At 53.5% G+C, this 27,685-nt stretch overlaps 1 protein-coding gene across 3 annotated transcripts in view; it reads left to right on the top strand.

Moving 5' to 3' along the window:
- Window positions 1-14,319: 14,319 nt before the first annotated feature.
- The window catches only part of LOC115636587 (zinc finger protein 154-like), a 658,270-nt gene continuing 644,904 nt past the window's right edge, over window positions 14,320-27,685 (top strand). For 2 of the 3 annotated variants that reach the window (XM_030536937.1, XM_030536955.1), the window contains exons 1-2: window positions 14,320-14,413; window positions 15,509-15,625. In XM_030536937.1, the coding sequence (XP_030392797.1) occupies window positions 14,380-14,413; window positions 15,509-15,625 (151 nt within the window). In that variant the 5' untranslated portion in view covers window positions 14,320-14,379. The remainder of the gene's footprint in view (window positions 14,414-15,508; window positions 15,626-27,685) is intronic. The other variant, XM_030536946.1, reaches the window with a different exon arrangement.

Raw genomic sequence — 27,685 nt, forward strand, 5'->3', positions numbered from 1 at the left:
CCAATATAAGGGACAAGCATCAACATGTGGGGAGATTTTATGTCACCATTCAAGAGAAAAGATGGGAAATTTGAGGGGATTATACAGTGATATTGAATCAACAACGGAATGGGATGGATTCCTCTGCCTCACACTCACAGGGCCAGCAAGGAGCCCTGGGTGATGTGATTTCCACAGGGGAAAGGAATGGGGCTGGAGTCAGAAGGCTGCTGGTAGTGGGGTCTGCGAATGTGACTAGCAGGCGCAGGGGGAGGAGGGTGTCATGGCGTAAATCCCCAATCTGAACCTTAGAGTCCAAAAGATGGGGTACCAGCATGAACTCCTCTAAGCTTAATTACCAGCTTAGATCTAATAGGCTGCCACCAACCAGGACTTATAGTGCCTGGTACACTCTGGTCCCCCCAAAACCTTCCCTGGAGACCCCAAGACCCAGATCCCCTGGATCTTGACACAAGGAAGGTAAACCCTTTCCTCCACCGTTGCCTCTCCCAGGCTTCCCCTCCCTGGGTTACCCTGGAAGATCACTGTGATTCAAACTCCTTGAATTTTAAAGCACAGAGGAATTCCACCTCCACCCCTCCTCTTTCCCACCAATTCCCTGGTGAGTACCAACTCAATTTCCTTTGAGCCTTAACAAGGGGAAAATCAATCAGGTCTTTTAAAAAGAAAACTTTTAATAAAAGAAAGAAAGAGTAAAGATCATCTCTGTAAATTCAAGATGGTATATTACAGGGTCTTTCAGTTTATAGACACTAGAGAGAAGCCTCCCCCCAGCAAAAATACAATTTAAAATACTTCCAGCAAAATACACCTTTGCAAATACAGAAAACAATCAAAAGACTAAACTCGCCTTTTTCCTGGTACTTACTAAAATTAGAACAGAAGAGATTTTTTCAGAAAGATTGGAGGAATCTGCTTACATGTCTGGTCCCTCTCAGAACCCAGAGAGAACACGGACAAAGAACACACAAACAAAGACTTCCCTCCACCAAGATTTGAAAGTATCTTGTCTCCTGATTGGTCCTCTGGTCAGGTGTTCCAGATTCACTGTTTGTTAACCCTTTACCGGTGAAAGAGACATTAACCCTTAACTATCTGTTTATGACAGGGGGAAGGGGGGGCTGCTGGGTTGCGCAGGGTGTGGGGTAGCTGGACTGGGAAACCTGGGGCTGGGCCATCTCCAAGGGGGACGTTTGCTCCTCCCTCCCCTTTCTGGGCCTTCCCGTGCCCTGTTGTCAGCAGAGAATGGCCTCCCCCAAGCCCAGCCCAGAGGTGTCCCTGTCTCAGGGCTCCCCCAGCCTCTGCCTATTAACCCTCTGTCCAGTTCAGAAATCACTCAGGGGAACCATTTCCCACCTACACAAGTGTTGCAGGGGGGCAACAGTTGGGGTTCGTTTGCCCGATGTGCGTATCCCTAATGACCACACCGGAGTGGAGAAGCAAGTCTCTTTATTTGAAATCAAATAAGGTGCAGGGAGATACAAAATCTCAAATCATGCACAGATTACTATCCTTTTTCCCTACCTTATATACTCTACTTGTTTACAGAGATGTTCACAGGTTCTACAATTGATCATTTACAATTTATTAACTACTGGATCCTTTAATTAACTACATCCTCTTCCCACAATACAGAACCCGCTTTGATTAATCACATCTTATACCATAAACAAAGGAACAAAAGAAAAAATAATAAATGAACACATGTACTCATGCTAGCTTCAAAGGAACATACTGATTAGCCCGGGGTGGGGGGGCAATCTGAGGACAATCGTAGGCCTGAGAATGTAAACTTTTGACCCCACGCCATATTGCCAGTTACTTGGAGCCTTGCCCCCCCCAACAATCCCCCCTTTGAGAATACTCAAAGGCCTTTCGTTGAGTTTTCTCATATTCATTACTTAGAATAAGGTTAAAGGGCAAGCCACCCGATGCTGGCAGCGAGACCGCCCTAAGGGGGTACATTTCTGTTGGCTGACGAAGAGCAGAAAGACAACTTTTACAGCATGGCAATCCTATCTGAAGGCGATGCTGGTTTGTATAGGGCTTAGGATTTGAGATAGAGCCAAACTGAGACAGCTGTCCATCTGTCAACTAAACATTGAAAGTAGCAAGTTTAGTATAGTTGTGAATTTCTTGCAAGGGCATAGCCACCCCCACAAAACAAGTAGTAAATACAGACCTTAAAGTGTAACCGCTCCCTACACAAAAGTGGGAGGAATTAGAGGCTGTGACAGCTAAAAGGGCCCACCAGTTATTTTCCGGGACACGAAAGGGTGAAGAGGCCAGCTGTCCAGAAACAATAAACACCCATACGAGTATTCAAAATATGGCCAAATTAGAATTATTTGCGTTTAAATAAAAACTTGAGTCCCAAGTTTTCCGATGTTCCAGTTTCGGTAGGCTGAACAGTCCACTGCTCAGGGTCCGGATTCTGCAGTGGAGGTACAGCTTTCAGTCGGGAGTAGTAAATCCAGCTCGTTTCCTCTACTTTAGCTGCCGTGTGGGAAACCAGTAAGACGAGATAGGGTCCTTTCCACTTTTCCTGGAGGGGTTCGTCCTTCCAGGTACGGACGAGGACGAAGTCACCAGGCTGTAGGGAATGGACAGGTGCATCTAAAGGGAGTGGCTGAGAGTCCCTCACGTACCTGTGAAGGGAACATAAAACAGCAGACAGAGAACACATATACTGAGATATCCACACCCAACCTCCCATTCCCCTAGCAGGATCAGGGTACCATTCATAGGCCATGCCCTTCCAAACATAATCTCGAAGGGGCTCAGACCAGTTCTACCCTTAGGAAGAGCCCGAATGCAGAGTAAAACCAAAGGTAGGGCATCAGGCCACTTTTATGATGCTTCCCGACATATTTTGGCTAGGTGCCTTTTGACTGTTTGATTAGTGCGTTCCACCACTACACTGGCCTATGGCCTCCAAGGGGTGTGAAGTTTCCAGTTGAGCTGGAGGATATCCGAGACATTCTGGACAATCTTTGAGGTGAAGTGTGTTCCCTGGTCAGACTCCATCCATCGAGACAGGCCAAATCTAGGAAAAATCTCTTTAACAAGTTTAAGAACCACAGTCTTAGCAGTGTTATTTCGGCAGGGAAAAGCTTCAGGCCACCCACTGAAACGATCCACCAGGACAAGGAGGTATCTATACCCCTGGGCTCGAGGAAGTTCGGTGAAGTCAATTTGCCACACTAGCCCAGGGCCCAGAGTGGGTTCTAGGGTAGCTGGTATAACTGTATTGCCTGGTCGAGGATTATTTTTCTGGCAAGTAAGGCACTCCGCAGATATCTGGGGTGCTACGGGCCGAAGTCCTGAGGTGATGAAATACTTTTGTGTGAGCTGGGTCAAAGCTTCCCTGCCCGCATGAGAGGTCTGGTGTAGTTTTTGTAATACTGGTCGCATCATACATCTTGGTAACAGGACCTTTCCCTCTGTGGAACGGGGAACCATCCTTTTTCCTCCTGAAGCCCAAGAGATTCAGCCCACTCTAACTCTTCACTCATATACTGCGGGGTAGGGAGGTCTCCTAGCGATGGAATCAAGGCATGGAGATGGACACCCTCGGTTAGTCCCGGTTCTAAAGTGGCGGCCCGCCTGGCTTCTCTATCTGCCCTAGCGTTGCCTCAGTTAATATTGTGATCCTCCTTTTGATAAGTTTTGCAATGCATTACTGCTACCTCTAAGGGGAGCTGTACGGCTTCCAAAAGCGGAAGAATTTGTAACTCGTGCTTGACTGGGGAACCCTGAGCCGTCAGTAATCCCCTTTGTTTCCACAGATCTGCGAGGGCATGCAGCACACCAAAAGCATATTTAGAGTTCGTGAAGATATTAACTCTTTTCCCTTTTGACAATTCAAGCGCACGAGTTAAAGCCACTATTTCAGCTAGCTGGGCTGAGGTCCCGAGGGGGCAGGCTTTTTGCCTCCACAGTTTCATGGAGAGACACAACAGCATAGCCTGCCCTTCTTAGTCCATTTACAACAGTGCTACTGCCGTCCATGTACCACTCACAGTCTGCGTTAGGGAGAGGTTGATCCTTTAAATCCTGACGGCTGGAATACTGGGCATCTATAACCTCCAAGCAGTCATGTTCTTGGCCCTCTGTTTCTGGCAGCAGGGTGGCTGGGTTAAGGGAGGGGCAAGCCTGCAGGGTAACTTCGGGGTTCTCTAAGAGCTTAGCCTGATACCTGGCTACCTGAGCTTGGGTGAGCCAGAGACCCCCCTTTGTGTCCAGTAAGGCTTGAATCATATGAGGAGTATGCACTTGCACACCCCCCCCCCACACCAAAGTCTGTTTTTCTGCTTCCTCTAACACCAGAGCTGTAGCTGCAACTGCCCGTAAGCATGCCGGCCACCTCGTAGCAACCTGATCCAATTGTTTGGAGAAATAAGCCACTGGACATTTCCAAGAGCCCAATAACTGTGTAAGTAGTCCCAGGGCCACCCCTTTTCTTTCATGTACATACAATTGAAAGGGCTTAGAAAGATTGGGTAGACCCAGGGCTGGGGCTTCCATCAGTTTTCTTTTTATTAAGGTAAAGGCATTATTTGCCTCTGTTATCCAGTAAAATGGTTCCTGATCGGTCCCCTTAACACATTCGTACAGGGACTTAGCTAGCAGTCCAAAATCTGGAATCCACATTCAGCAAAATCCTGCCATTCCCAGGAATGCTCTAAACTGCTTGCGATTTCGGGGAGTAGAGACCTGACAGATGGCCTCAAGACTCTCCCTTGAGAGCTGGCATTCCCCTTATCTGATCTGGAAGCCTAGGTAACGTACTTCAGCGAGGGCAATTTGGGCTTTATTTCTTGACACACGGTACCCCCGCAGCCCGAGAAAGTTTAAAAGACTTACGGTTGCCTTGAGACATACTTCTAGTCCCACTGCTGCTATTAATAGATCATCAACGTACTGCAGGAGAAGGACTTTGTTCTCATTTTCCCATTCTTCCAAGTCCCGAGATAAAGCTTGGCCAAAGAGAGTGGGGGAGTTCTTAAATCCTTGTGCCAGCACCATCCAACACAGCTGCCTTTTATTCCTGTTTGCGTCTTCCCATTCGAAGGAGAAAATTTCCTGGGACTATGGGTCCACCAGAATCGTGAAGAAGGCGTCCTTTAAATCAAGAACTGAGAAACATGAATACTGTCCCCCCACAGAGGCTAGCAGCGTAACCCACGCTTTAGCTAAAACCTGGTCCCACTCCACCTCAGAGAGGAGAGTTTGTAAAAGTACCTGGCAGTCATCCCAGTCAGGTTTATGACTAACCAAACAGCCTTCAAAAACTGAGATAAATCGGGAGGGGTTGGTTGAGAATTCCCCTGCCTGCGCTTTAAAAGCTGCCAGATCCACAGGATTAAAAGGAATATGGGTGTACACCTGCATAGTGGTTGCTTCCTGAGTACCCGTAGCATTGCGAGTAATTCGGGTTTCAGTAATCAAAGGGTACAAACCTGTGGAGGGCTCAATTGGCTGGGCTGAGGGGACTTTGTCACCACACGGTGGGCATGCTGTGGCCAAATATGACCCCGCTCCTGCTATTACAGTGGATAATGAGTTTGGAACATGTTCACAACTCTTTCCTGAGCCTGCTGGAACCAAATTACACTGCTTCAAAATATCTGTTCTGTTCCATAACGACATAAATATCTGACCATACATATGCTCATTCCATTTACCAGTTCGCTGACAAAATAAGAAGTTGGAGGATCGTATTATAATTAATCGAACCCTCCGGTGGCCACTGTTCCTGGTCCTCCAGCTGGTATTGAGGCCAGTCTATTGCACAATATCTTTTTAGTTTACCTTTAGTTAGTGGATCCATTCCAAAGATTTTCCAGTTAACCAGAATGCATTCTAAAGGCGTGCACGTTACCTTATCCTTTGACTGTCCCTGTCCCATTCCTTACGGGGAGACCCTGGGCGTCCCCAGGTCCTAACAGGTGAAAGATTAAACCCTTTAAATTAAATCCTACCTTATCCCCAAGACCGGTTCCTCACCGTCACTCAGGACCAAAGCTTCTCCACCTTCTGGGCCACCGTTGTGCCTCCTGGGGTTGACCGTACCAGACTTCGCCGAGGTCCCTGGTGAAAGCACAGGTGCGCGCTGGGCATCAGCGACTGTCTCAATCCATCGGCCACCAGAGAGGGTCCAGGCAAGGCTAATTTTCAGCCTCAGACCTCCTGGCTGGCTCGCCAAAGTTGTTGCAGGGGGGCAACAGTTGGGGTTCATTTGCCCAGTGTGCGTATCCCCAATGACCACACCGGAGTGGAGAAGCAAGTCTCTTTATTTGAAATCAAATAAGGTGCAGGGAGATACAAAATCTCAAATCATGCACAGATTACTATCCTTTTTCCCTACCTTATATACCCTACTTGTTTACAGAGATGTTCACAGGTGCTACAATCAATCATTTACAATTTATTAACTACCGGATCCTTTAATTAACTACATCCTCTTCCCACAATACAGAACCCTCTTTGATTAATCACATCTTATACCATAAACAAAGGTACAAAAGAAAAATAATGAATGAACACATGTACTCATGCTAGCTTCAAAGGAACATATTGATTAGCCCGGGGGGGTGGGGGTGGCAATCGTAGACCTGAGAATGTAAACTTTTGACCCCACGCCATATTGCCAGTTACTTGGAGCCTTGCCCCCCTCAACACAAGGACAAATCACTGCAGGTAAAAATGGGGGGGAAACACCCCAAACCTGAGATTTGAAGTGGTCATTGGTGAAGTGGTGAGAAAATGGGGCACAACTGGGGGAGGGGAACAGGGAACTTCTCAGGGATTTGGGGGGGGGGTCACCCTGGATGTTGCTCCTTGCTCTCCAGAAAAATGGGGCAGGACGGGAGGGGGCAGCGGTAAATCCGAGGGGATCTCAGCCCCCCTTTCTCTCCCTGCTCCTGGGGGGGGGGTCACCTGCTCTTCTCTTCCCCCGCCCATGTCCGGGCTGCACAGACACTTTCCACCCGCTCCTTTCCCGGGTCTCCCCCTGCCCAGCCCAGTCTCCCTCGGCAGCCCCCGAATGGCCACACGCAGGGACCCCACTGAGGCCGAACCCCTCGTGGGGCCCCAGGTCGGAGCCTGGCTGGGCATGGGGGGGGGGGGTTAATAGATCTCCTCGTCACAGACCCCGCTGCTCAGCCCCGCCCCACGCAGCGCCAGGGCGCAACAGGGGGTGACGCTGCCTCGGCACATCCAGGACTCTCTCCTCCCCCCTGGTCTGCGCATGCCCAGAGCCGGGAGACAAATAATTATTCTCCGGCTCCGGGCGAGGATCCAACCGCCCCGCACGAGCCGGTGTAACGACAGAAACAGTGACCGCTCCAGATTCCCAACTTTGGCTGCACTGAGCATGCGCAGATGAATTGAGCATGCGCAGTAACCTTTGCTGTGGCCGTTGCCCTCACTTCTGCTTACGATTTGCTGCCTCCTCTTTGGGGGGGTTTAAAAGCACCAAGGGGGGCAAATCGCAGCGGGGGGGCTGCCAGGATCTGAGCAGGGGGCAAAAATTTACTGGCCCGGGGGGATCAAACTGCTGTAGGTAGCGGCGGGAGAGGGGCTGAAGGGGGAAAATCGGGGGTGAGGGGTGGGAGCCGGGGTTAAGCCCGGGGGAGGGGAGACGCTGCCAGACCCTGTGCGGGGACAAACCCCCCGTTTAGGGAGGGGAGAGGGGGGAACAGCGACCCCTGGGGATGAGCCATCCGCTGTGCTCGCAAATCTGGGGGTGTCGGGGGCTGTGGGGGGGCAGAGGCTCTTTCCGTTCTGCTCCCAGGACGCTGCATGTCGGCCCCGGAGCAGGGGGCGGGTTCCTGGGGCTGGGTCTTAAAGCCACAGACCTCCCAATTCCTATATTGTCAAAGCTCAGACACCGCAGCTCCTCTCTGTCTAACACAAGTGTTGCAGGGCTGTTATTGCTCCAGCCAGGAGGCTGAATGCGGTGAAATATTGAAAAGACGCCCCCTCCCTCCCTCCCTCCCTCAAACTCTGCCTCTCACGTTTTGACTTTGTAAAAGTGTCTTCTGTCAGTTTCTATGTCTGTATGAAATCACTGCAGCTTCTTTCTCTTACACAACATGCTGAGTTGCTAACTCCCTCCCAGAGCCCACGTGTCTGCACCCCCTGCTATACCACAGGTCAGAGCCTGCACCCCTCACTCAAACACCCAGCCCAGTACAAGGGCACTGTTTACAACCCGGGAGCTGCCAGACGGGCACTGTCCAGCCCAGCCCTGTGCTGCTATCCTGCTTCTTCCCCTTCGGTGTAGGCCCATGCTGCACCATGCTACCCCCCTGCCCAGCACCCCTCTGGCTCCCTACACCCAGTGCCACATCACCCAGAGACCTCCCCACACCCCTGCCCAGCACCCCTCTGACTACCTACACCCAGTGCCACACCACCCAGAGACCCACACACACACACCCCTGCCCAGCACCCCTCTACCTACACCCTGTGCCATACCACCCAGAGACCCCCACACACACACCCCTGCCCAGCACCCCTCTGACTCCCTACGCCCAGTGCCACACCACCCAGAGAACCCTCCACACACTCCTGCCCAGCACCCCTCTGACTCCCTACGCCCAGTGCCACACCACCCAGAGACCCACACACACACACCCCTGCCCAGCACCCCTCTGACTACCTATGCCCAGTGCCACACCATCTAGAGACCCCCCACACACACCCCGCCCAGCACCCCTCTGGCTCCCTACGCCCAGTGCCACACCACCCAGAGACCCCTCCACACACTCCTGCCCAGCACCCCTCTGACTCCCTACGCCCAGTGACACACCACCCAGAGACCCACACACACACACTCCTGCCCAGCACCCCTGACTCCCTACGCCCAGTGCCACACCACCCAGAGACACCCACACACACCCCTGCCCAGCACCCCTCTGACTCCCTACGCCCAGTGCCACACCACCTAGAGACCCCCCCCCACACCCATGCCCAGCACCCCTCTGACTCCCTACGCCCAGTGCCACACCACCCAGAGACCCACACACACACACCCCTGCCTAGCACCCCTCTGGCTCCCTACGCCCAGTGCCACACCACCCAGAGACCCCTCCACACACTCCTGCCCAGCACCCCTCTGACTATCTACGCCCAGTGCCACACCACCCAGAGACCCCCCCACACACACCCCTGCCCAGCATCCCTCTGACTACCTGTGCCCAGTGCCACACCATCCAGAGACCCCCCACACACACCCCTGCCCAGCACCCCTCCCACTACCTACGCCCAGTGCCACACCACCCAGAGACCCCCCCACACACCCCTGCCCAGCACCCCTCTGGCTCCCTACGCCCAGTGCCACACCACCCAGAGACCCCTCCACACACTCCTGCCCAGCACCCCTCTGACTATCTACGCCCAGTGCCACACCACCCAGAGACCCCCCCACACACACCCCTGCCCAGCATCCCTCTGACTACCTGTGCCCAGTGCCACACCATCCAGAGACCCCCCCCACACACCCCTGCCCAGCACCCCTCCCACTACCTACGCCCAGTGCCACACCACCCAGAGACCCCCCCCACACCCCTGCCCAGCACCCCTCTGACTCCCTACGCCCAGTGCCACACCACCCAGAGACCCCCACAAACCCCCGTGCCCAATGCACTCCCAGACCACTTCCCCACCCACTCAGAACCCCCCAACAGATCCTCTTACTGCCCAGTCACCCCCTAGCTGAAGACCCCCCACAGCCCTTCCACAACTGAGCCCCCCCACAGATCCCCTCACTGCCCCACCACCACAACTGCACAGTGCCCCGCACAGACACCCCACACTTCCCAGTGCCCCAACACACACAGATCTCCCCACGCCCCCACTGCCCAGCATCCCCCCAGACCCACTAGAGACCTACCCTCCCACATCCAGTGGTGAGTTGAAGCCGGTTCCCACAGCTCCAAGAACCAGTTGCTAAAATTAGACCTCCGTGGAGAACCGGTTGTTAAAGGGCCAGGAGGTGGGCAAAGAACTCCAGTCCGCAGGCTGGACCCAGGACCGGCACTAGTGTTTTTAGCGCCCTAGGCGCACGGCCATTTGGCCTCCCCGCGCGGTGATCCGTGGCTCCACTGGAGCTGCCGCAGGCGTGCCTGCGGGAGGTCCACTGGAGCCTCGGGAGCAGCGGACTGTCCGCAGGAATGTCTGCTGCAGGTCCACGGGAGCCACCTGCCACCCCACCCCCAGCAAAATGCCGCCCCCCAATAATCCTGGCACCCTAGACGATTACCTAGGCCACCTAAATGGAAGCGCCGGCCCTGGCTGGACCATCCTGTTGCTCCCAGGATTCCCAGCTGGGGAGGCTGAGGCTCCCCTGGCCCTTGCCCCGTTTCCCCCCACTGCAGCATGTTCAGCCACCGACATCAGCTTGGCAGCTCAGCTGAGCTTGAGAGTGTTGTCCTGCTGCCGCTTTTTGAGAGGCCTGGCAAGGTGGCGGGGGTGTGTGTGTCCTGCTGCAAGCTCCAGGGCTGGCCAGAGGAGAGGGGAGGGGGCAAGCGGGGCAACTGGCCCAAGCCCTGGAGGGGCCCCCAGCCCCACCAGTATGTCTCCCCCAGCCCCAGCTCCCCACCCTTAAATCAGAACTTTTTATAGTGAACTGGTTGTTAAGATTTTGGCAGCTCATCACTGACCCTAACCCCCAGCCACAATACCCAGCCCTGATGAGAGGTGACTGTGTCTGCCAGGCTGAGCTGGCAGTGCAGCCAGAGCTGGTCCTGGGGCAGGAAAACTCCGGCCCCTTGGGAGTGGTCCAATCAGCCTGGCTGGAGCACAGCCTACCCAGGCCAAGCTCCCTCAGGACCCAGTTCAGCCTCTCCCCACCCCCTACTGTCCCCTGTGACTGGCCGAGACTGGCCCAACCTCTGCACCAGTCCCAGGTGGCTCTTCCCCCAGGGAGGCAGGTGGGGCCCCACAGGTCCCAGGCAGTGGAGACAGCTCAGAGCTGGAGCATTGCTGGGGAGCAGGGCAAAACCCTGAGACATGACTCCCGAGATCCCACCCAGCCCACCCACACCCATTGGCCCCGTGGCCACCAGCCTTGCCAAGCGCGTGCGTGCGCGCGCACACACACACACTTCTCTCTCCCTGCTTTCCTATCACCAGTTATGTTACTACAGGATGAAATGTAGACACCCCATAAAATAGCTAGTTCCACACTGTTCTTCAGACCTCAGATCACTGAAATGAAGCTTGGCATTTGAGATACTGTATGACTGTGGTACAGTTTGTGACATCACAGAAACCTTCCTCTCTCCAAGTTTACACCCCACCACACCCTTTAGCAATAACGTAACCATTAAACAGGTTCTGAATCAGTCATCTTTCTTCCCAATTTAGTTTTAACAAAAATGCTGCAACGTAAGTAGCTATGGGAGATGACAGTGCAACTACTAGGTATCAATGGGGGAAAAGTGTGCTAGTAATGTCCTGGATATACTGGCATGGCTGGCTTTAGGCCAATTCAACCAATTCCCCTCTATCAGGCCCTGCCCCGGTTTGGTGTGCGCTGTACTGGGGTGGCCCGGCTTCCCCAGGGGGCAATTTAAAGGACTTGGGGCTCCCAGCAGGAGCTGGAGCCAGCCCTGCATCCCCTGCCCTATCTCCAGCCAACCACCCCCTGCCCTGTCTCCAGCCAATCCCTGCCACACACCCTTGCCTGAAGCCAGCCAGTCCTGCACTCCTCTGTCTCCAGCCCTGCCAACCCATGCCTCAGCCCCCTGTGGCCCTGCCTGAAGCCAGCCAGCCCACCTCACCCATACCTATCTCCAGCCATCCCCAGTCTGCATTGGGGGGGCGCTTCCGCCCTCTCCAGCCCAGGTAAAGGAGATCCCGGAGCCAACTTGACCCGCCCCCCACGGCTCATCCTTCCCCCGGCCCCGCCCCCCTCCCAGCCGGTGCCTCTCAGATCCCCCCCCCCGCCTTTTTCGGGGGAGCAGTTTAATACCGCGGCAGAGCTGGGCGGGCTTGTGACCCCTCCCACGTAATAACCTGCCCCCGAACAGCCCCCAGCCCTGACCCCCCCGCACACCCACCTCCCAGCTCTTCCCGGGCAGGGAGTGAACCAAGCAGCCGGGCCGGCCTGCCCCCTCCCGGCAGGAGCGTGTCCGCCCCACGCGTGTCCCCGGGCCCTGCCCGCCCCGCGCTGCCCCCGGCCACTGCGCTGCTCCGCGGGCTGCAGGACTGGAGTAGCCTCCGCGCTGCGCTCCCGACCCCGGCCATAGCCCCGCTGCTACATACAGGGGCGGGGGCCGGGCCGGGCCGGGCCGGGGGGCAGGAAGGGGCGGCTCCTCCCCGGGCCTGGCCCTGCCCCCCGGGCTCCTTGCAGTGGGGGGGTTGAGACACGCAGGGAAGCGGGGACCCGCCTCAGCCGGAGGCGGCAGGAGAGGGGCTGGGTCTCCCCAGGAGAAAAGCAGGGGCAGGGGCTGGTGCTGCTGAACCATCAGACCAAGGAGCCCCGGCTGTCCCAGTCGCTGCAGACGGTCCCGCCGAGCGCTGCAGCCCAGGGGTTTGCAGGGCACAGGGAGGGGCTGGGAGGAAGGAGGTAGGAGCCGGGAGAACAAAGAACCGGGAGCATCAGCCCCCAGTGAGCTGGGAGCTGAGCAGTTGCTGCTTCCCCAGCGGGGTCTGTGCGGGGGGGGGAGCCTGGCATTAACCCCAGCGGGGAGGGGCTTCTCCTGCTAGAAACCGCCCCGGACTCTGCTGAGGGAAACTCCTGAGCTGAGACTCCAGGTGACTGAGATCTTGGGGCTGGGCAGGTCCCTAACTCTGCACGGTGCCCCTCCCCCATCTCTGCGCCCCGGGTGTCTGGGAGCCCAGAGCTGCTGCATCACTAAGGCTAGAAGGATCCTTCCACCAGCGAGTCTGACCCGCTCCCACCGGCTCTCTGCTGTGCCCAGTAACACGTGTGGACAAAGCAGGTCTCCTGAGTGGTGCCTACTTCCGCGCATGTGCGAGGCAGGGCCAGCCACCGAGAGAGAGAGCCCCCAAGAATGGGAGGGTGACCACGTCTCCCAACCAGTGGGGCAAGGTGCTAGGAAAGAGGGCATCAGGAGAAATAAGGGTGGAAGCGCAAGTTCCCAGATCTCTGACCCCCCAGGCACACTCACTGCAGCGTCCCTGCCCAGGGTCACTTTCCTGTGAACAAGGTGAAGAGCAGAGAGAGGAAGAACCAGCCCCTGACTCTCCCTGTTTCCCCTGCTGCAGGAGTGTGCTGCCCTGGGGGCAGTGTCAGGGGGAATCCCCCCAAAGGGGCTCCTTTGGTTCTGTTTTTTTCCAGGGTTTGGTCCAGACTCTGTTGCTGGGAGGGTTTGAAAATGTCTTGGTGGTTTTAGTCCTAGGGTAGAGGGGGGTGGGGTGGAGGACAGGGGCAAGGTCTTTGCTGCGCTATGGGGACTGAGCATATTTCCCAGCATGGCAGAATCTACAATCTCTGTCTGCAGGGAAAGAGCCTGGGGGAAGTGTGATGTGGAGGTTTCAGAACAGGCTTTAGTTCATTTCACAACTGCCCTTCTCACCCTGCCAGGTTGCAGAACGATGCCCACGTCTCGCTCCAGCTCATCCCATCTTCCCATGGGACAGGGAAGAGAAATGGCCGCAGTGGAGCCAGCTCAGGTAGGGGTTATTGGGGGGTTGCTGGTGGGTTCCTGCTGGAGGGAGAGGGGCAGTAAATACTGAAGAGGTGGCAACATCTGGAGACTTAGGTCTGGAGGGGACAGGGAATACTCTGGGTGAAGAAAAGGAGGGGGACAGAAAATGACAAATCTGCTGGGACTTGTTTAACGTGGGCCTAGATCCTCAGAACAAACACTTGGATGTTTGGGGAGAAAATTTCCTAATTTTTAAACAGGAGATAGAAAAACCAACCCCTTGGGCAGGGTGGGGAAAACTGACCAGACTTCCGGTGCTGAACCCTCAGCCTGCTAGTCAGACTGTGACATGGAAAGATGTGGGAAGATGTCCCACCCCCTCACATCCAGCTGCTGGCAGTGGAGAGGATGTTGGGTTCCCTACATGGGCTTGTATCAGCCTCTGGCTAGTAGGGATGTGATGGATCTGCTGGCAGAGACAAGGGGCTCTCTCTTTGTTCTCTCACCGTGATGCCCCCTGGCTGCTCTCAGCAGTATGGGGATGGGACTTTGCTGACTGTTTCTCTCTCAGAGCTTCCATTTGATTGGTTCCTCTCCCCCATTAATAGTGGGATTGTGAGTGGTGCAGCAGGTACTGAGTGTTGGACTCTTGCTCTTTTAGGGGCCGGTGACCTTCGAGGAGGTGGCTGTGTATTTCATCAGGGAAGAGGGGGCTCTGCTGGACCCCACTCAGAGAGCCCTCTACAGAGACATCATGCAGGAGAACTATGATAATGTGACCTCACTGGGTAAGGATTCCCATCCCCTCAGTTCTTAGAAGAGGAAATGAAGAGTTAAGGTTCACACCACCCCTACAATGCCACCTCTGCTCTGCCCTGTTTCATCATCACTCCAACATGCCAGAGACACACACACACTAGCTCTCTCCCCTCCCCTGTTACAGAGCGCTTTGGGAACAGAGCAGTACAGCAGAAAGTCTCACTTCTCCTCCTTGCTAAGATAATATTGGGGTTAGTCTCCATTGTGGCAAACAGAAGCTTCCTCCCCCTGGCCTGCTCTCCAGTACTGAACCTCCTACACACAGATCATCTGAGACTTGCACAGTGTTACCACCCCTTTGCCCTCAACCTGAGCTTTCCTTTTGAGTCACTGCCTTCAGTAACCCTTCACTAAGCCCCACAGATCACTTGAACATATGCCCCCAGAGTGCTGACAATCCCCATGGCAAGAACACACCCTTGGGCACCTTTGCTGACAAAGCCTGCAACATTCAGCACAGAAATGAGGCAGAATTGTCCCCTCAATTGTCACATGCACCTCTCTGCGTAGCACACGCACAGCTCTGCCCAGCTGCTCCAACCCATTCCTCCATCAGCCAGTTACAGCTACAGCTGGCGCAGTGCACACAGCTGGAGGGCATGTGGATAGATGCTGGGATTCCCATCTGTGAACACAACACAGACAATGGCACATTCTCTTAGTCTTTCCTTGAATCGATTATAGGTTCATAGCTTTGAAGACCAGATGTGACTATTAGGTCATCTACGCTAATGTCCTTTATACCACAGACCATAGAATTCATCCCGTTACTGCTGCATTGAGCTGAATACTTGAGTTCCTGTGGCAGTTTGTTAACCTTTGCACAGCCCACACAGAACCATCCTCAGTGGTTCTGGCCAGCTTCCAGGTTAAGGATTGGGAGCAAAGTTAAGGTTGCATTGGAGGGGTGGCGTTTACATTAACTTCTCATTTCCTGGTTTGCAGAGGTTTAAGTTTAGTCACCATCTATACCAGAGGTGGACAAACTCTGGCCCGTGGGCCACATCCGGCCTGCGGTACCCTCCTGCCCGGCCCCTGAGCTCCCTTGTTTTCTTTCCCTTGAGCAGGGTTTCCAGTTTCCAAACCCTCTGTGATCTCCCAGCTGGAAGGAGAGGAAGAGCCGTGGGTCCTGGATCTCCAGGGTTCAGAGGAAAGCGAGATCCTGAGAAGTCCCTGTGCAGGTGAGGAACCGTCAAATCAACCCAGAAACTGTAGGTGCCTGAGAGAACCAGCTGGGATTCCCCACACAGATTCTGTGAGCTCAGGACAGTCCCCAGCAGATCTCACTCCTGGCTTCCTACAGATGATGATTGACACCTTGGTTGGAGCTCCCTCCCTTCCTATTGAGGGTTTCAATGGGATGTGGACAGGGCCGGCCTTGGGGAAATGGCACTCTGGGCAAACTTGCATTTTGGTGCCCCTGGCTCCCATGGGCATGACACCTCCCCCATTCCCTCTGTCTCCCATGGGCTCCCCAGGCTCCCCACCCTCCCTTCCCCCCAGCCCCTGCACTGTGCCCTTTCACCCCAAACCCTGCCCCTCCCTCCTCTGCCCCTAATCCCTGCACTGTGCCCCCTTCACTTGTACCCCCTGCACCTCCCTCCTGCACCCTGAACCCCTGTATGATGTATACCCCCTTCACCCCAACACCTGCCCCCCAACACCTGCCCCTTCCTGAGCCCCCAGCTCCTGCACTGTGCCCCCTTTGACCCTAACCCTTACATCCTCCTGCACCCAAGTGGGGAACCTGACCTGGATGCACAAAGCAGTTGGCATTGCTGCTCGCTCCCCCACTGGACTGCTGCTCCCCTGCCCCCTGCAGCCCTGGGGGGCTGGGAGAGGGGAGCAAGGAGCCACTTCAGGGCATCATGCACCCAGGTCACTTTCCCTGCAGGCTGCGTAAGGGGAGGGCAGGAGAGCAGCAGCTCCTGATGCCTCAGCACATCCCAGGTGGGGAAGTGACCTGGATGCAGGGAGCCCTGGCGGGTGGGTGGGTGTGTGTTGAGGGGAGGATGTGAAGGACTGTGTGTATGTGCCTGAGTGAGTGTGCTGTCTCTTTAAGAAAGCTCTCAGGGTCAGGAGCCTGAATTAGGCTTGTTCAGACACAAGCAGCTGCCAGCAGCTCCGGCCCCAGAGAGACAGCAGCACACGCAGATTCCCCCTGTCCCGTCACCCCAGCTTAGTGGAGATTGGGTACCCGGGTGGGGGGCACCCTGCCATCAATCAGCACCTTCCGCCCTGCAAAGCAGTCAGGAGGATGCTCCAAGTCGGGAGTGGACAGGGGCGACTCCAGGGGTGAACAGAAAGTGTGTGTGTGTGTGTGTGTGTGTGTGTGTGTGTGTGTGGTAGGAGGGGAACAGGAACAGCAGCAGCTGCACACATGAAGCAGGGTGGAGGAGAGGCCCCTCTTCTCCAGAGCAGTCACCTGGCTCTGACGTCTGGTTGTTCAGTGGCCCCCTGCAGCTCTGGTCTCTCTTCCTCCCAAATGCTGCTGCTCTCCTGCCTGCCATGCCACTTCCATCAGCCTAGTGAGCCTCTCAGCAGCAGGTCAGGTAAGAATCCAAACCCTGTGCCCGGCACCTCTTTGGTTGAAGCACCCATACGGCCCACCTTAAAGATCGGTCCTGGATATGAAGCAGAATTGATCCCCTCCACCCTCCCCTATGGGAAAGAGTTTGGGGAAATTCAGTCCCCAATTTTTATTTTCTGTCTCTCCAGCACTTACTTGGGTTTGCTTTCTGCCTTTCTATCCCAATTCTGAGATTTCTCTTCTCTTCTAGCAGGTGACAGGGTGGCGAGGGAGAGCGAGGAGCAGAATCCTCACCAGGAAGATGCTGAGCTAGCTGAAGTGCATGGGGAATTACTGCGAAGATCCAAAGGGAATGTGTCCAGCCCCCGTGAGCAGGGAAAAACTGGTGAAAGTTACCCCAGACCAGAGAGAGAGCAGGGAAACCACTCAGAGGAGAAAGTGGATGAACCCATAAATTGTCATGGAACTCACAGGGACCTCAAGGAAACTACATCCCAGGAGAAAATCCTCAGGGGAAAGAGGGAGAATACATGCAGTGAGTGTGGGAAAAATGTCAGTTGCCGCTCAGCCCTTATTCAACATGAGATAATCCACACAAAAGAGAGACCCTCAGAATGCTGTGAGTGCGGGAAAAGCTTCAATCATATGTCAGCCCTTATTAGACATCAGCGAATACACACAGGAGAGAGACCCTATGAATGCAGTGAGTGCGGGAAAAGCTTCACTCAGTGGAGAGGAGGCAGCAGCAGGGGCAGGCAGGTGACTGGCAGTTGTGGGGAGATTGTTAAATGAACATTGAAGAATTAGAGAGAAAATGGGGCAAAATCTGAAAAGGGAATTAGAGAAAGTGTCAATCATTGCTCCATCAGCACCAACCCTTCATGGAGCCGTCGCTGCTTTTACACCTAAGAGGAGACTTCCTGTCCCTGACTCCTGCCTCCAGGGCTATGGCAGGAGGTGGTGATCCAGTGAAGCTGACTTGAGGCTGATGCGAGGTGAGCAAAGCCAGACCAGCCTCCCGGCCAGACCCAATATAGGGTTGGAAGCAGGGACGGTGGGTGGGCCTGGGTTCCCCTACATCAGTGGTTCACAACCAGGGGTACACGTACACCGAGGGGTACACAGAGGTATTCCAGGGGGGTCCATCAGCTAGTCTAGATAGCTCCCTAGTTTTACAACAGACTACAGAAAAAGCACCAGCGACATCAGTCCAAACTAAATTTCCATACAGGCACTGACTTGTACTCATTGCTCTATACACGATGCACTGAAAGGTGCCTGCAGCATTTACATTTCCTTGGATTTATTTTGTAATTCTCTGGTATAAAGGAGACACTCACAAGCCAGCCTCAGTCACAGGGCGCTGGGACATGCTGGTGTTTCTAGATTAGAAACTCGGGAATGCACATGACCTGCTGCCTGACACCTGCCCCTGGACTCACCCCTTAGCCAGGAGACTGTGTGCCCCCGCCCTATATCCAGCAGCAGGGTGGGGGGGTCTCCCTGGCTTCCAGGGCCGGTTGCTCCCTCTGGAGCCCCTGGCACTGGCCAGGAGGATGCAGGACATGGGGCGGGTGGAGCGGTCGGAGCCGGGGGTGGGGGGCCATTCCTAGGGGTGCTGCCCAGACCCCTGGAAGCAGTAGGGCCAGAAACCCCAGGGCTGAGGCTTCCTCCATTCCATGAGCAGCCCCTGCCCACAGTCCTTGGCACCCTGGGACACAAGAGTTCACGTTAGAAGTGGGAAGGCGCCAGGAGGCTCCAGGCAGGGCGGACAGGTCTGAGAGGTGCCGGCTAGGGGAGGGATGCAGGGCCAGGGAGTCTCTGTGGGGGGAGGGGATGGGAGGTGAGGGGCAGGCTGACCCCAGGACCCTCTCTTACCTGGGCCGGAGAGGGTGGAAACACCCCCCTGTCACAGGCTGTAGTTCCTCACTCTCCTGGGAGCAGAAGTGATGTTGGGCGGGGGAGGAGGAGCCAGACCGTGAATGCATGCTGGGCACTGCAGCTCTGCCTGGCTTGTATGGGGCTAGTGGATCCTCACCTGTGGCCGGAGAAGAGTTTTGTGTCACTTGAGTGCTTGTCTCTGACCGAACCACAGAGGCTGGTGGAGGGACAGATATGACCGTGCCCCACCGTGTCTCCTGGCTCTGCATTTCCCAGAGCACTTGGCATATGAACCCCCTATGCTTTAGGCTCAGGCAGCCCTGGGGCTGGAATCCAGGGGGGCAGGAGAACTAGGATGGAGCAGAGTGTGATAAGCTGCTGGGTGAGCGCCACGCTGCTGCTCCCTGGGGCTGCGGGGTCGGGCTGAGCAGAAGGGTCGGTGCTGGGGAGAGACCTTCATTAGCCCTCCTGGGCCCAGCTCCCGCTGGAGCTGCGCTGGGGCCGCCCCGGGCTCTGTTCGCCCTGCTGCGGAGCTGAAGCCTCCAGGTTTCAGAGTGAGCCCTAGGGCTGGGCAGTGACTCTGCCTCAGTGTCTGGGGGTGGGGGGGATGACACCAAGCATCTCGCAGCCCTGGGATCTGCTCTCTGAGGGGCAGCGCCCATGGGGGGCTCAGAGCTGCTGTCCCCGCCCAAACCCAGCGCCCCCTGGGCCTGGCCAGGCTCTGCCCTGGGGCCCCATAGGGGATCCCAGGGGGGAAGGGACTAGCCCCACTGGGGTCCCTGGGTGGGGCTGGGTGGGGGCTGCTGGGCGGTGGGGGAGTGAGACTGGGGTGAGGGGGGGAGACCTGGGAAATGGGCAGGTGGAAAGTGTCTGTGCAGCCCGGACATGGCTGGGGGAGGGGGAAGAGCAGGTGACCCCCGAGAAGGGGGGAGCTGAGATCCCCCCAGATTTACCACTGCCCCCTCCCGTGGGGACCCCCCCGTCCCGCCCCCTTTCTCTCTAAACAGCAACAGGAAACATCCAGGGTGACTCCCCCACTCCCTCAAATCCCTGAGAAGTTCCCTGTTCTCCTCCCCCGATTGTGCCCCATTTTCTCTCCACTTTGCCAATGTGCAGTTCAAATCTCAGGTTTGGGGTGTTTCCCCCGCATTTTTACCTGCAGTGATTTGTCCTTGTTTAGGAGGGAAATTGTTCCCCTGAGTGAAGGGAAGGGAGGAGCAAGCACCCCCGCAGGGAGGTGGCCCAGCCCCAACTTTCTCAATCCCAGCTACTTACCCTCCTCCACCCTGCCCAGCCCAGCAGCCCCTCCCCCGCAACATCACCTGCTTATCACATTCCCAGACACCACTGCCAGCCCCTCCCCACAGCCAGCGACCTTCTGACTCCAGCCCCACTCCTTTCCCCTGTGAAAGCCACATCACCCAGGGCTCCCTGGCCACCATGTGAATGTGGGGCAAGAAGAATCCATCCCATTCTGTTGTTGTTTGAATATCGCTGTATAATCCCCTTAAATTTCCCCTCTTTTCTCTTGAGCTGTTGAATGGTAATATAAAATCTCCCCAGATGTTGGTGCTTCTCTCTTATGTTGGCAAATATTTAGTTTGTGCCCCATTTTCTCCTCAGTTCTGAAATACTGATGTCAAATTATTGAAAATCTTCCCACTTTTCTCCCCAGGTGTGTGACTGAGATCAGGGCTCTTATCATCCTGAGCGTGGCCCAGGCCTGGCCTTAGATCAGGTCCCCTAGTGTGCCGGGCACTGCACAGACCCTGATTGAGTTTGGAGCACTGGTTGTGCCAGGAACTGCAGAGACCATGGACTTTGTTGTGCCTGGTGCTACGGTGACCCTGACTGAGCTCCAGGCCCCAGTTATGCCAGGCTCTGCATCAACACCAAGTGAAATCAGGCTCCCATTGTGCTAGGCACTGCAGAGACAGCAAACAAAATCAGGGATCTTGTTGTTCCTGGAGCTGCAGAGACCCCATGTGAGATCTGGGTCCTGTTGTGCTGGCCACTGTAGAGACCCCATCTGACATCAGGCCCCCCCATTGTGCCAGGTAAAACTGAGACCTGGACCGAGATCACGGCCCCCCTTGTGCCGGGCAGCGCATGACTGTGGCACAGATTACTGCCTCCATTGTGCTGGGCACTTGAGGTCTCGACTGAGATCTGTCCTCCCATTGGGCCTGGCACTGCACTGACCCAGATCACGTCCCACTACTGTACTAGGGACTGCACAGATCCTGAGAGATCCTGGCCCCACATTTTGCCAGATGTTGCAGGGACCCCAAACAAAATCAGGGATTCTGTAATGCCAGGAGTTGCAGAGCCGCTGACTGAGGTCAGGCCTCTGTTGTGCAGGGCTCTGCACAGGATCATAAAATCATAGAATATCAGGGTTGGAAGGGACCTCAGGAGGTATCTAGTCCAACCACCTGCTCAAAGCAGGACCAATCCCCAACTAAATCATCCCAGCCATGGCTTTATCAAGCCTGACTGTAAAAACCTCTAAGACAGGGGATTCCACCACCTCCCTAGGTAACCGATTCCTGTGCTTTACCACCCTTCTAGTGAAAGTGTTTCCTAATATCCAATCTAAACCTCCCCCCACTGCAACTTCAGACCATTACTCCTTGTTCTGTCATCTGCTACCACTGAAAATAGTCTAGATCCATCCTCTTTGGAACCCCTTTCAGATGGTTGAAAGCAGCTATCAAATCCCCCCTCATTCTTCTCTACTGCAGACTAAACAATCCCAGTTCCCTCAGCCTCTCTTCATAAGTCATGTGCTCCAGCCCCCTAAGCATTTTTGTTGCCCTCTGCTGGACTCTTTCCAGTTTTTCCACATCCTTCTTGTAGTGTGAGGCCCAAAACTGGACACAGTACTTCAGATGAGGCCTCATTGTCAAATAGAGGGGGATGATCATATCCCTTGATCTGCTGGCAATGCCCTTACTTATAGAGCCCCAAATGCCATTAGCTTTCTTGACAACAAGAGCACGCTGTTGACCCCTATCCAGCTTCTCATCCACTGTAACCCCCAGGTCCTTTTCTGCAGAACTGCTTCCTAGCCATTTGGTCCCTAGTCTGTAACAGTGAATGGGATTCTTCCATCCTAAGTGCAGAATTCTGCACTTGTCCTTGTTGAACCTCATCAGATTTCTTTTGGCTCAGTCCTCTTATTTGTCTAGGTCCCTCTGTAACCCATCCCTACCCTCCAGCATATCTACCACTCCTCCCAGTTTAGTGTCCTCTGCAAACTTGCTGAGAGTGCAGTCCACACCATCCTCCAGACCATTAATGAAGATATTGAACAAAACCGGCCTCAGGACAGACTCTTGGGGCACCCCGCTTGATACTGGCTGCCAGTTAGACATGGAACTGTTGATCACTACCTGTTGAGCCTGATAATCTAGCCAGCTTTCTATCCACCTTTTAGTTCATTCATCCTGCCCATACTTCTTTAGCTTGCTGGTAAGAATAGTGTGGTATCTGACTTTTTCAGTGGAGGTGCATCTGCCAAGGCAGTTCTTTGCTCCGGAGTGACCTCTGGACATTCATGATGGTTCCCTTTTTCAATATTTTGTGATAGTGTGGCAGCCAGGGCCATATGATGAGCTGCCAAATGAATAACTCAAGGCTGTGATTTGGTCCTGCCACGAGGGCAGGGGACTGGACTCCATGACCTCTCGAGGTCTCTTCCAGTCCTAGAATCTATGCATCAGGGAAACGCAGGGCTGGGGCTGTGAGGGCCTTCAGTTTTAGCAGGGTTAAAGCAGAGTCCTGCTCTTTTCCCCATTCCCATTTTGTCTTTTTCTTTGGCATTTCCACAATGGGCGAGTTATTTCAGCATATTTATAAATGGTTGGTCTAGGAAAATTGAATCCTCCTAGCAGTTCTCTTTATGAGTGGGCGTCGGTACGGGCCAGCATTTCTACTAGTGCCCTGAGCTTCCTCTGATTTACCCATCTCCCATCTTGTCCAATGACTATGCCCAGGTGTGTCACCTGAGGTAGCACCAACAGAACATTGTCTAAAGCTGCTTGGAACCCCATTTCCTGAACTAGTGCCAAAACGTCTTCCATTAGTGTTTGAGTTTGTGCCTCAGTTTCCCCCTTTTGTAAAACAGACCAAGTTTGTCATGTTTTCTCATTTCTTTTACCCCTTCTACAATATACATTGCACACATTCCAAGGAAAATGCACATTCCTTCCACAGTTTAACTTCTATAACATTAGCCATATAGATTCTTACATAAGGTGTAACTGTTTCTTTTGTGCTCAGAGTTTTTATGTATTCTTATCAAAGTGACAGTTTGATTACACAGAACCACCTTAAGGCTCATTGTGGGACTCTGTTTTTTCCTTTCCTTCAGTACAGCTCTTATCTGCTATTTTGTTACCAAAAAACAAATCCAGGCTCTTTTCCTATTCTTCTGGTTTTGACTGCCCTGCTGCAGCCATGACTTTGGTCTTTTAAAGAGATTTTAAACTTATAAAGCATTAAGATACCTGTTACCAGGCACCCACTCACCCGGTAGCACCTCGTTCTGGTCGTCTCAGGGAATTAGCTTCCAGCCTCCCTAGCGCCCTCTGTCAGACAATGTCTCGCTTTGCTGCTGGCCCTTGTGTCTCTCCCAGACCCCAGGTGACCCTTTCACTGGGTGCTGCCCCCTGGCCATACCCTCATTGTTTCTCCAGGTGTCCCCACTCAGGGGAACCCCCACCCACTACCACCTCACCTCAGTCATAGGCTACTGCCAATCCCCATCTCACCCCGTGCCCTGGGGCAGACTGCAGTGTCAGCCACTCATCGTAGGCAAGGTTGGGTCTGTACCTGCTGCCTCTACCTATTGCTGGGCTGCCCCTTTGCACCCCCAGGACTTGTCTTAGGCCCTCAGCTAGGCCGCAGCCTGGGGATTTTCCAGGCTGGAGCCCCCCCACCTTCTCTAGCCTTCCCACAACCCTGCGCCACTCCCAGCATCCAGGTCCTTCTCTCTGTACAAGCAAGAGAGAGTGTTTGAGCATCTGGCTCACAGCCTATTATAGGGACCAGCTGGTCCTGATTGGGCCGTTGCCCTAGCAGTTACCGCCTTCCCCAATCAGCCCAGGCTTTCCTCCTCAGCCCTCTCCCAGGGCTGGCTTTAACCCTTCCCGGACTGGAGCGGGTGACCATTCTGCTACAGTACCTTAAGGGTTAAATGCTAAATATCAAAGCCAAACAACACTAGTTACCTGTGTCTGGAAAAAAGTAGTTTTCGGTTTTGCAACTTTGAATGAAAGATTCAAATGGATTGTAGTGGTATAATTTAAAAACGACCCAATTCATCTTAAACCTGCAAAACAAGAGCTTTACAGAGCGGGAGCGTTGCTGTAGATCCTAAACACTCCACGTATTTACACAATATATTTAGACACACATTTGTTTTTCCTTAACATTCCTTACTCTGGTTTAATTTTTACACCGCTATACATAGATTATATTTGCATACATTTGGGGGCGGTTAAATTCCAATAGAAACCCCTTACGTTCTTTTAGCAAATCTGACTAACTTGGATCATGGTCAAATGATTTCAATCAGATTGTCTCTTTGCCTGGCTGCAAAGAAACCAAGAGTTCTCTCTCTATAACACATTTCATTTTTAACATTTTTACAACTTTCAGCTGTTTAATCCCTTCCAGCCTCTGCAGAGGGAACTTCTCAATCTCTTTTTTTTTAAATTGCTTGCTTATCTCTCCAAATGACACCTTCATCAACTCAGATTTCACCATTCCAAGTATTGTTCCAGGGATCTGAATTCCCCATGGCCTATACTTACTTTTTTTGCTTTTGCCATTCTACCCTCAGGGCTTCCAACCTGCTTTCCATTTTTTTTATTTGTTGCCTACCTGCTTGTCAGGGCCCGACCCTGCTTTCCTCGCTGAACTATCCCTTTTCACGGACACAAACTTTGTTCCACAACCAATTTAGCATGGAGCGTGGACTTCTCAACCAGCCTCAACCCTTCCTGATCCCTTTCCTTAATCATTTCTTTTAAAATTGTGAAACCATCACTATATCATTCACAAGAAATACTACACTGCCCAAACTCCTATATCTGTTTAAAAGGAGTAATCTCTTGAACAAAGTATCGTCTTTTGATTGCTTCCTTTTAAACATTTCTTACACAGGTGTTACCACTATTTGCCCACATGCCTATATCCTTCAGAGTTGGATCTCACATAGAAAATACTGCCTGAACATATTTTTTATGAATTTATTTTACTTTTATAACTTTTCCATGCCCATGCTGGGACTTACAAAACACAAAAGTCTCTACCCACTGAAAAGAACTCTGCCTGACAGAACAGAAGGGGAGAGTGCTAAGCCCCCTATACTTTGGGCTCAATCCTGCTATGACAAGGGTATATTCACCTATGCAATTTTCCCCCGACAGATGGGTAGGAGTGAGGACTCTAACCCTCCCCCTTATGGCCCGACACTTCTACGAACAGGGGTCGGGGGTGGAAGGTTTGTAGAAACTTTGGTGGTGCTCAGAACCTGCTCCCCGCAACTCTGCCCCCACCTGCCTAAGACTCTGGAAGGGAGTTTGGGTTGGGAGAGGAGGTCTGGGTGCAGGTTCTGGGATGGAGTTTCAGTGCTGGCTCTGGGCTGGGGGTGGGGGTGCTGGCTCTGGGAGGGAGTTTGGGTGCTGGAGAGGGTGTGTGGGGAAGAAAGTTGGTTTGCAGGCTCTGGGTTGGAGTTTAGCTGCTGGGTGCAGGGTCCAGGCTAGGGCACGGGTTGGGTGTGAAGGAGGAGGGTGAGGAGTGCCGGCTCTGGGAGAGTTTGGGGGCTGCTCTGGGCTGGGGTGGGGGTGTAGGCTCTGGGAGGGAGTTTAGAGACAGGAGGGAGTGCAGAGGAAGGGAGTGCAGGCTCTGGAACGGAATTTGGGTGTAGGCTGTGGGCTTGGACAAGGGGTGGCTGTAGGTGGGGGTGAGGGGTGCAGGCTCTTGGAGGGAGTTTGGGGGCAGAGGGGATGTGTGGGAAGGAGGTGGGGGTGCAGGCTCTGGGAGGAAGCTTGGGGATGGGAGGGGGCGGAGGGAGGGGGTGCAGGCTCTGGGAAAGGGTTTGGGAGCCAGAGGGGAGGAGCAGCGCTTACCTGGGGCTCCTAGGCAGGGCAGACTGGGAGTCTCCATGTGCTGCTACCCTCAGGCACTGCCCCTACAGCTTTCCATTGGCTTTAAGGGTGCTTGGGTCAGGACACAGACCCACTTTGCCCAGGGGCTGCAGGGAGGGGCCTGCAGCCATGTGGAGGGAGCAGGGAGGAAGCCACTCAGCTCCGCTTTACTGCCAGTGGTGAGTGGGGGCAATGCAAAAGAAAACAACCATGGCATTCTTTTTCTTATTTTAAAATGCTAAACCTACAACAAATTGGTGACCCTCAAAGGTCTGTTACTACCTTTAAATCAATCCAGACACAGATTCTAACTGATGTATCTCTGCCCGTTGGCCCATTCTGTTACTCAAAAAGGGTGGCTGGATGGATGTGATCAGATCATACACCAGTACATTTAATACGTGCTACATAATTATTAATTATCCTTCATTCTAAATGATATAAAATAAAAACATAAAATCCTATTGGTACATTTGAGGGAAGAGTTTGGGGGAGTTCAGTTCCTGATTTTTATTTGACCTCTCTCCAGCACTTATTTTGGTTTGGCCTTCCGCTTTCCATCCCTGTTTGAGGTTTCTGTCTCTATCACAGCAGGTGATGCAATGGATTGTGAGAAAGAGGAGCAGAATTCTCAGCAGGAAAATGTTGAGCAAGTGGATAAATACAGAGTATTATTGCAAAGACCAAAAAGCAATGTAACCAGGAGTCATGATCAGGGACAATCCTGTGAGATTCAGCACAAATCAGAAAGAGAGCATGGAAACCATCCAGGGGAGAAAGTGGGTAACTTAATTTCATGTGAAGGAACTCAGAAGGACTTCAAGGAAATCACAACCCAGCAGGAAATCCTCATGGGAAAGAGAAAAAATACATGCACTGAGTGTGGGAAAAACTTGTGTGACTACTCAGCCCATATAAAGCATCAGAGAATCCACACAGGGGAGAGGCCCTATGAATGCCGTGAGTGTGGAAAATGCTTCACTAAGAGCTCGTCCCTTTCTGAACATCAGAGAATCCACACAGGGGAGAAGCCTTATGGATGCCATGAGTGTGGGAAAAACTTCATTCACAGATCAGGCCTTTATCAACATCAGAAAATCCACAGCGGTGTGAGACCCTATGAATGCCGTGAGTGTGGGAAAAGCTTCACTTACACTTCAGGCCTTTTTCAACATCAGAGAATCCATACAGGAGAGAGGCCTTATGAATGCCGTGAGTGTGGGGAAAGCTTCACTACCAGCTCAGCCCTTTCTGAACATCAGAAAATCCACACTGGTGTGAGACCCTATGAATGCAGTGAGTGTGGGAAAAGCTTCAATCGCAGCTCGCACCTTATTATGCATCAGACAATCCACACAGGAGAGAGACCATATAAATGCAGTGAGTGTGGGAAAAGCTTCATTAGCGGTTCAGCCCTTTCTGAACATCAGAGAATTCACACGGGGGAAAGGCCCTATGAATGCCGTGAGTGTGGGAAAACCTTCACTTGGCACTCAACTCATGTTAGGCATCAGAGAATCTGCAAAGGAGATCAACACCTCTAGGGCTATCAATACTTTTTTTTCTTTAATACTTTTCCTGATTCCCACAGAGTAACTTTTAAAGCTGTTTGAACTGTTTGCAGCACTGTTATCTCTCAGCTTGTCTAGATGAATAGCCCATTTTTGCCTTTT

Source organism: Gopherus evgoodei, chromosome 1 (genome assembly GCF_007399415.2).
Source record: "Gopherus evgoodei ecotype Sinaloan lineage chromosome 1, rGopEvg1_v1.p, whole genome shotgun sequence".
Classification (NCBI taxonomy): Eukaryota; Metazoa; Chordata; order Testudines; family Testudinidae; genus Gopherus; species Gopherus evgoodei.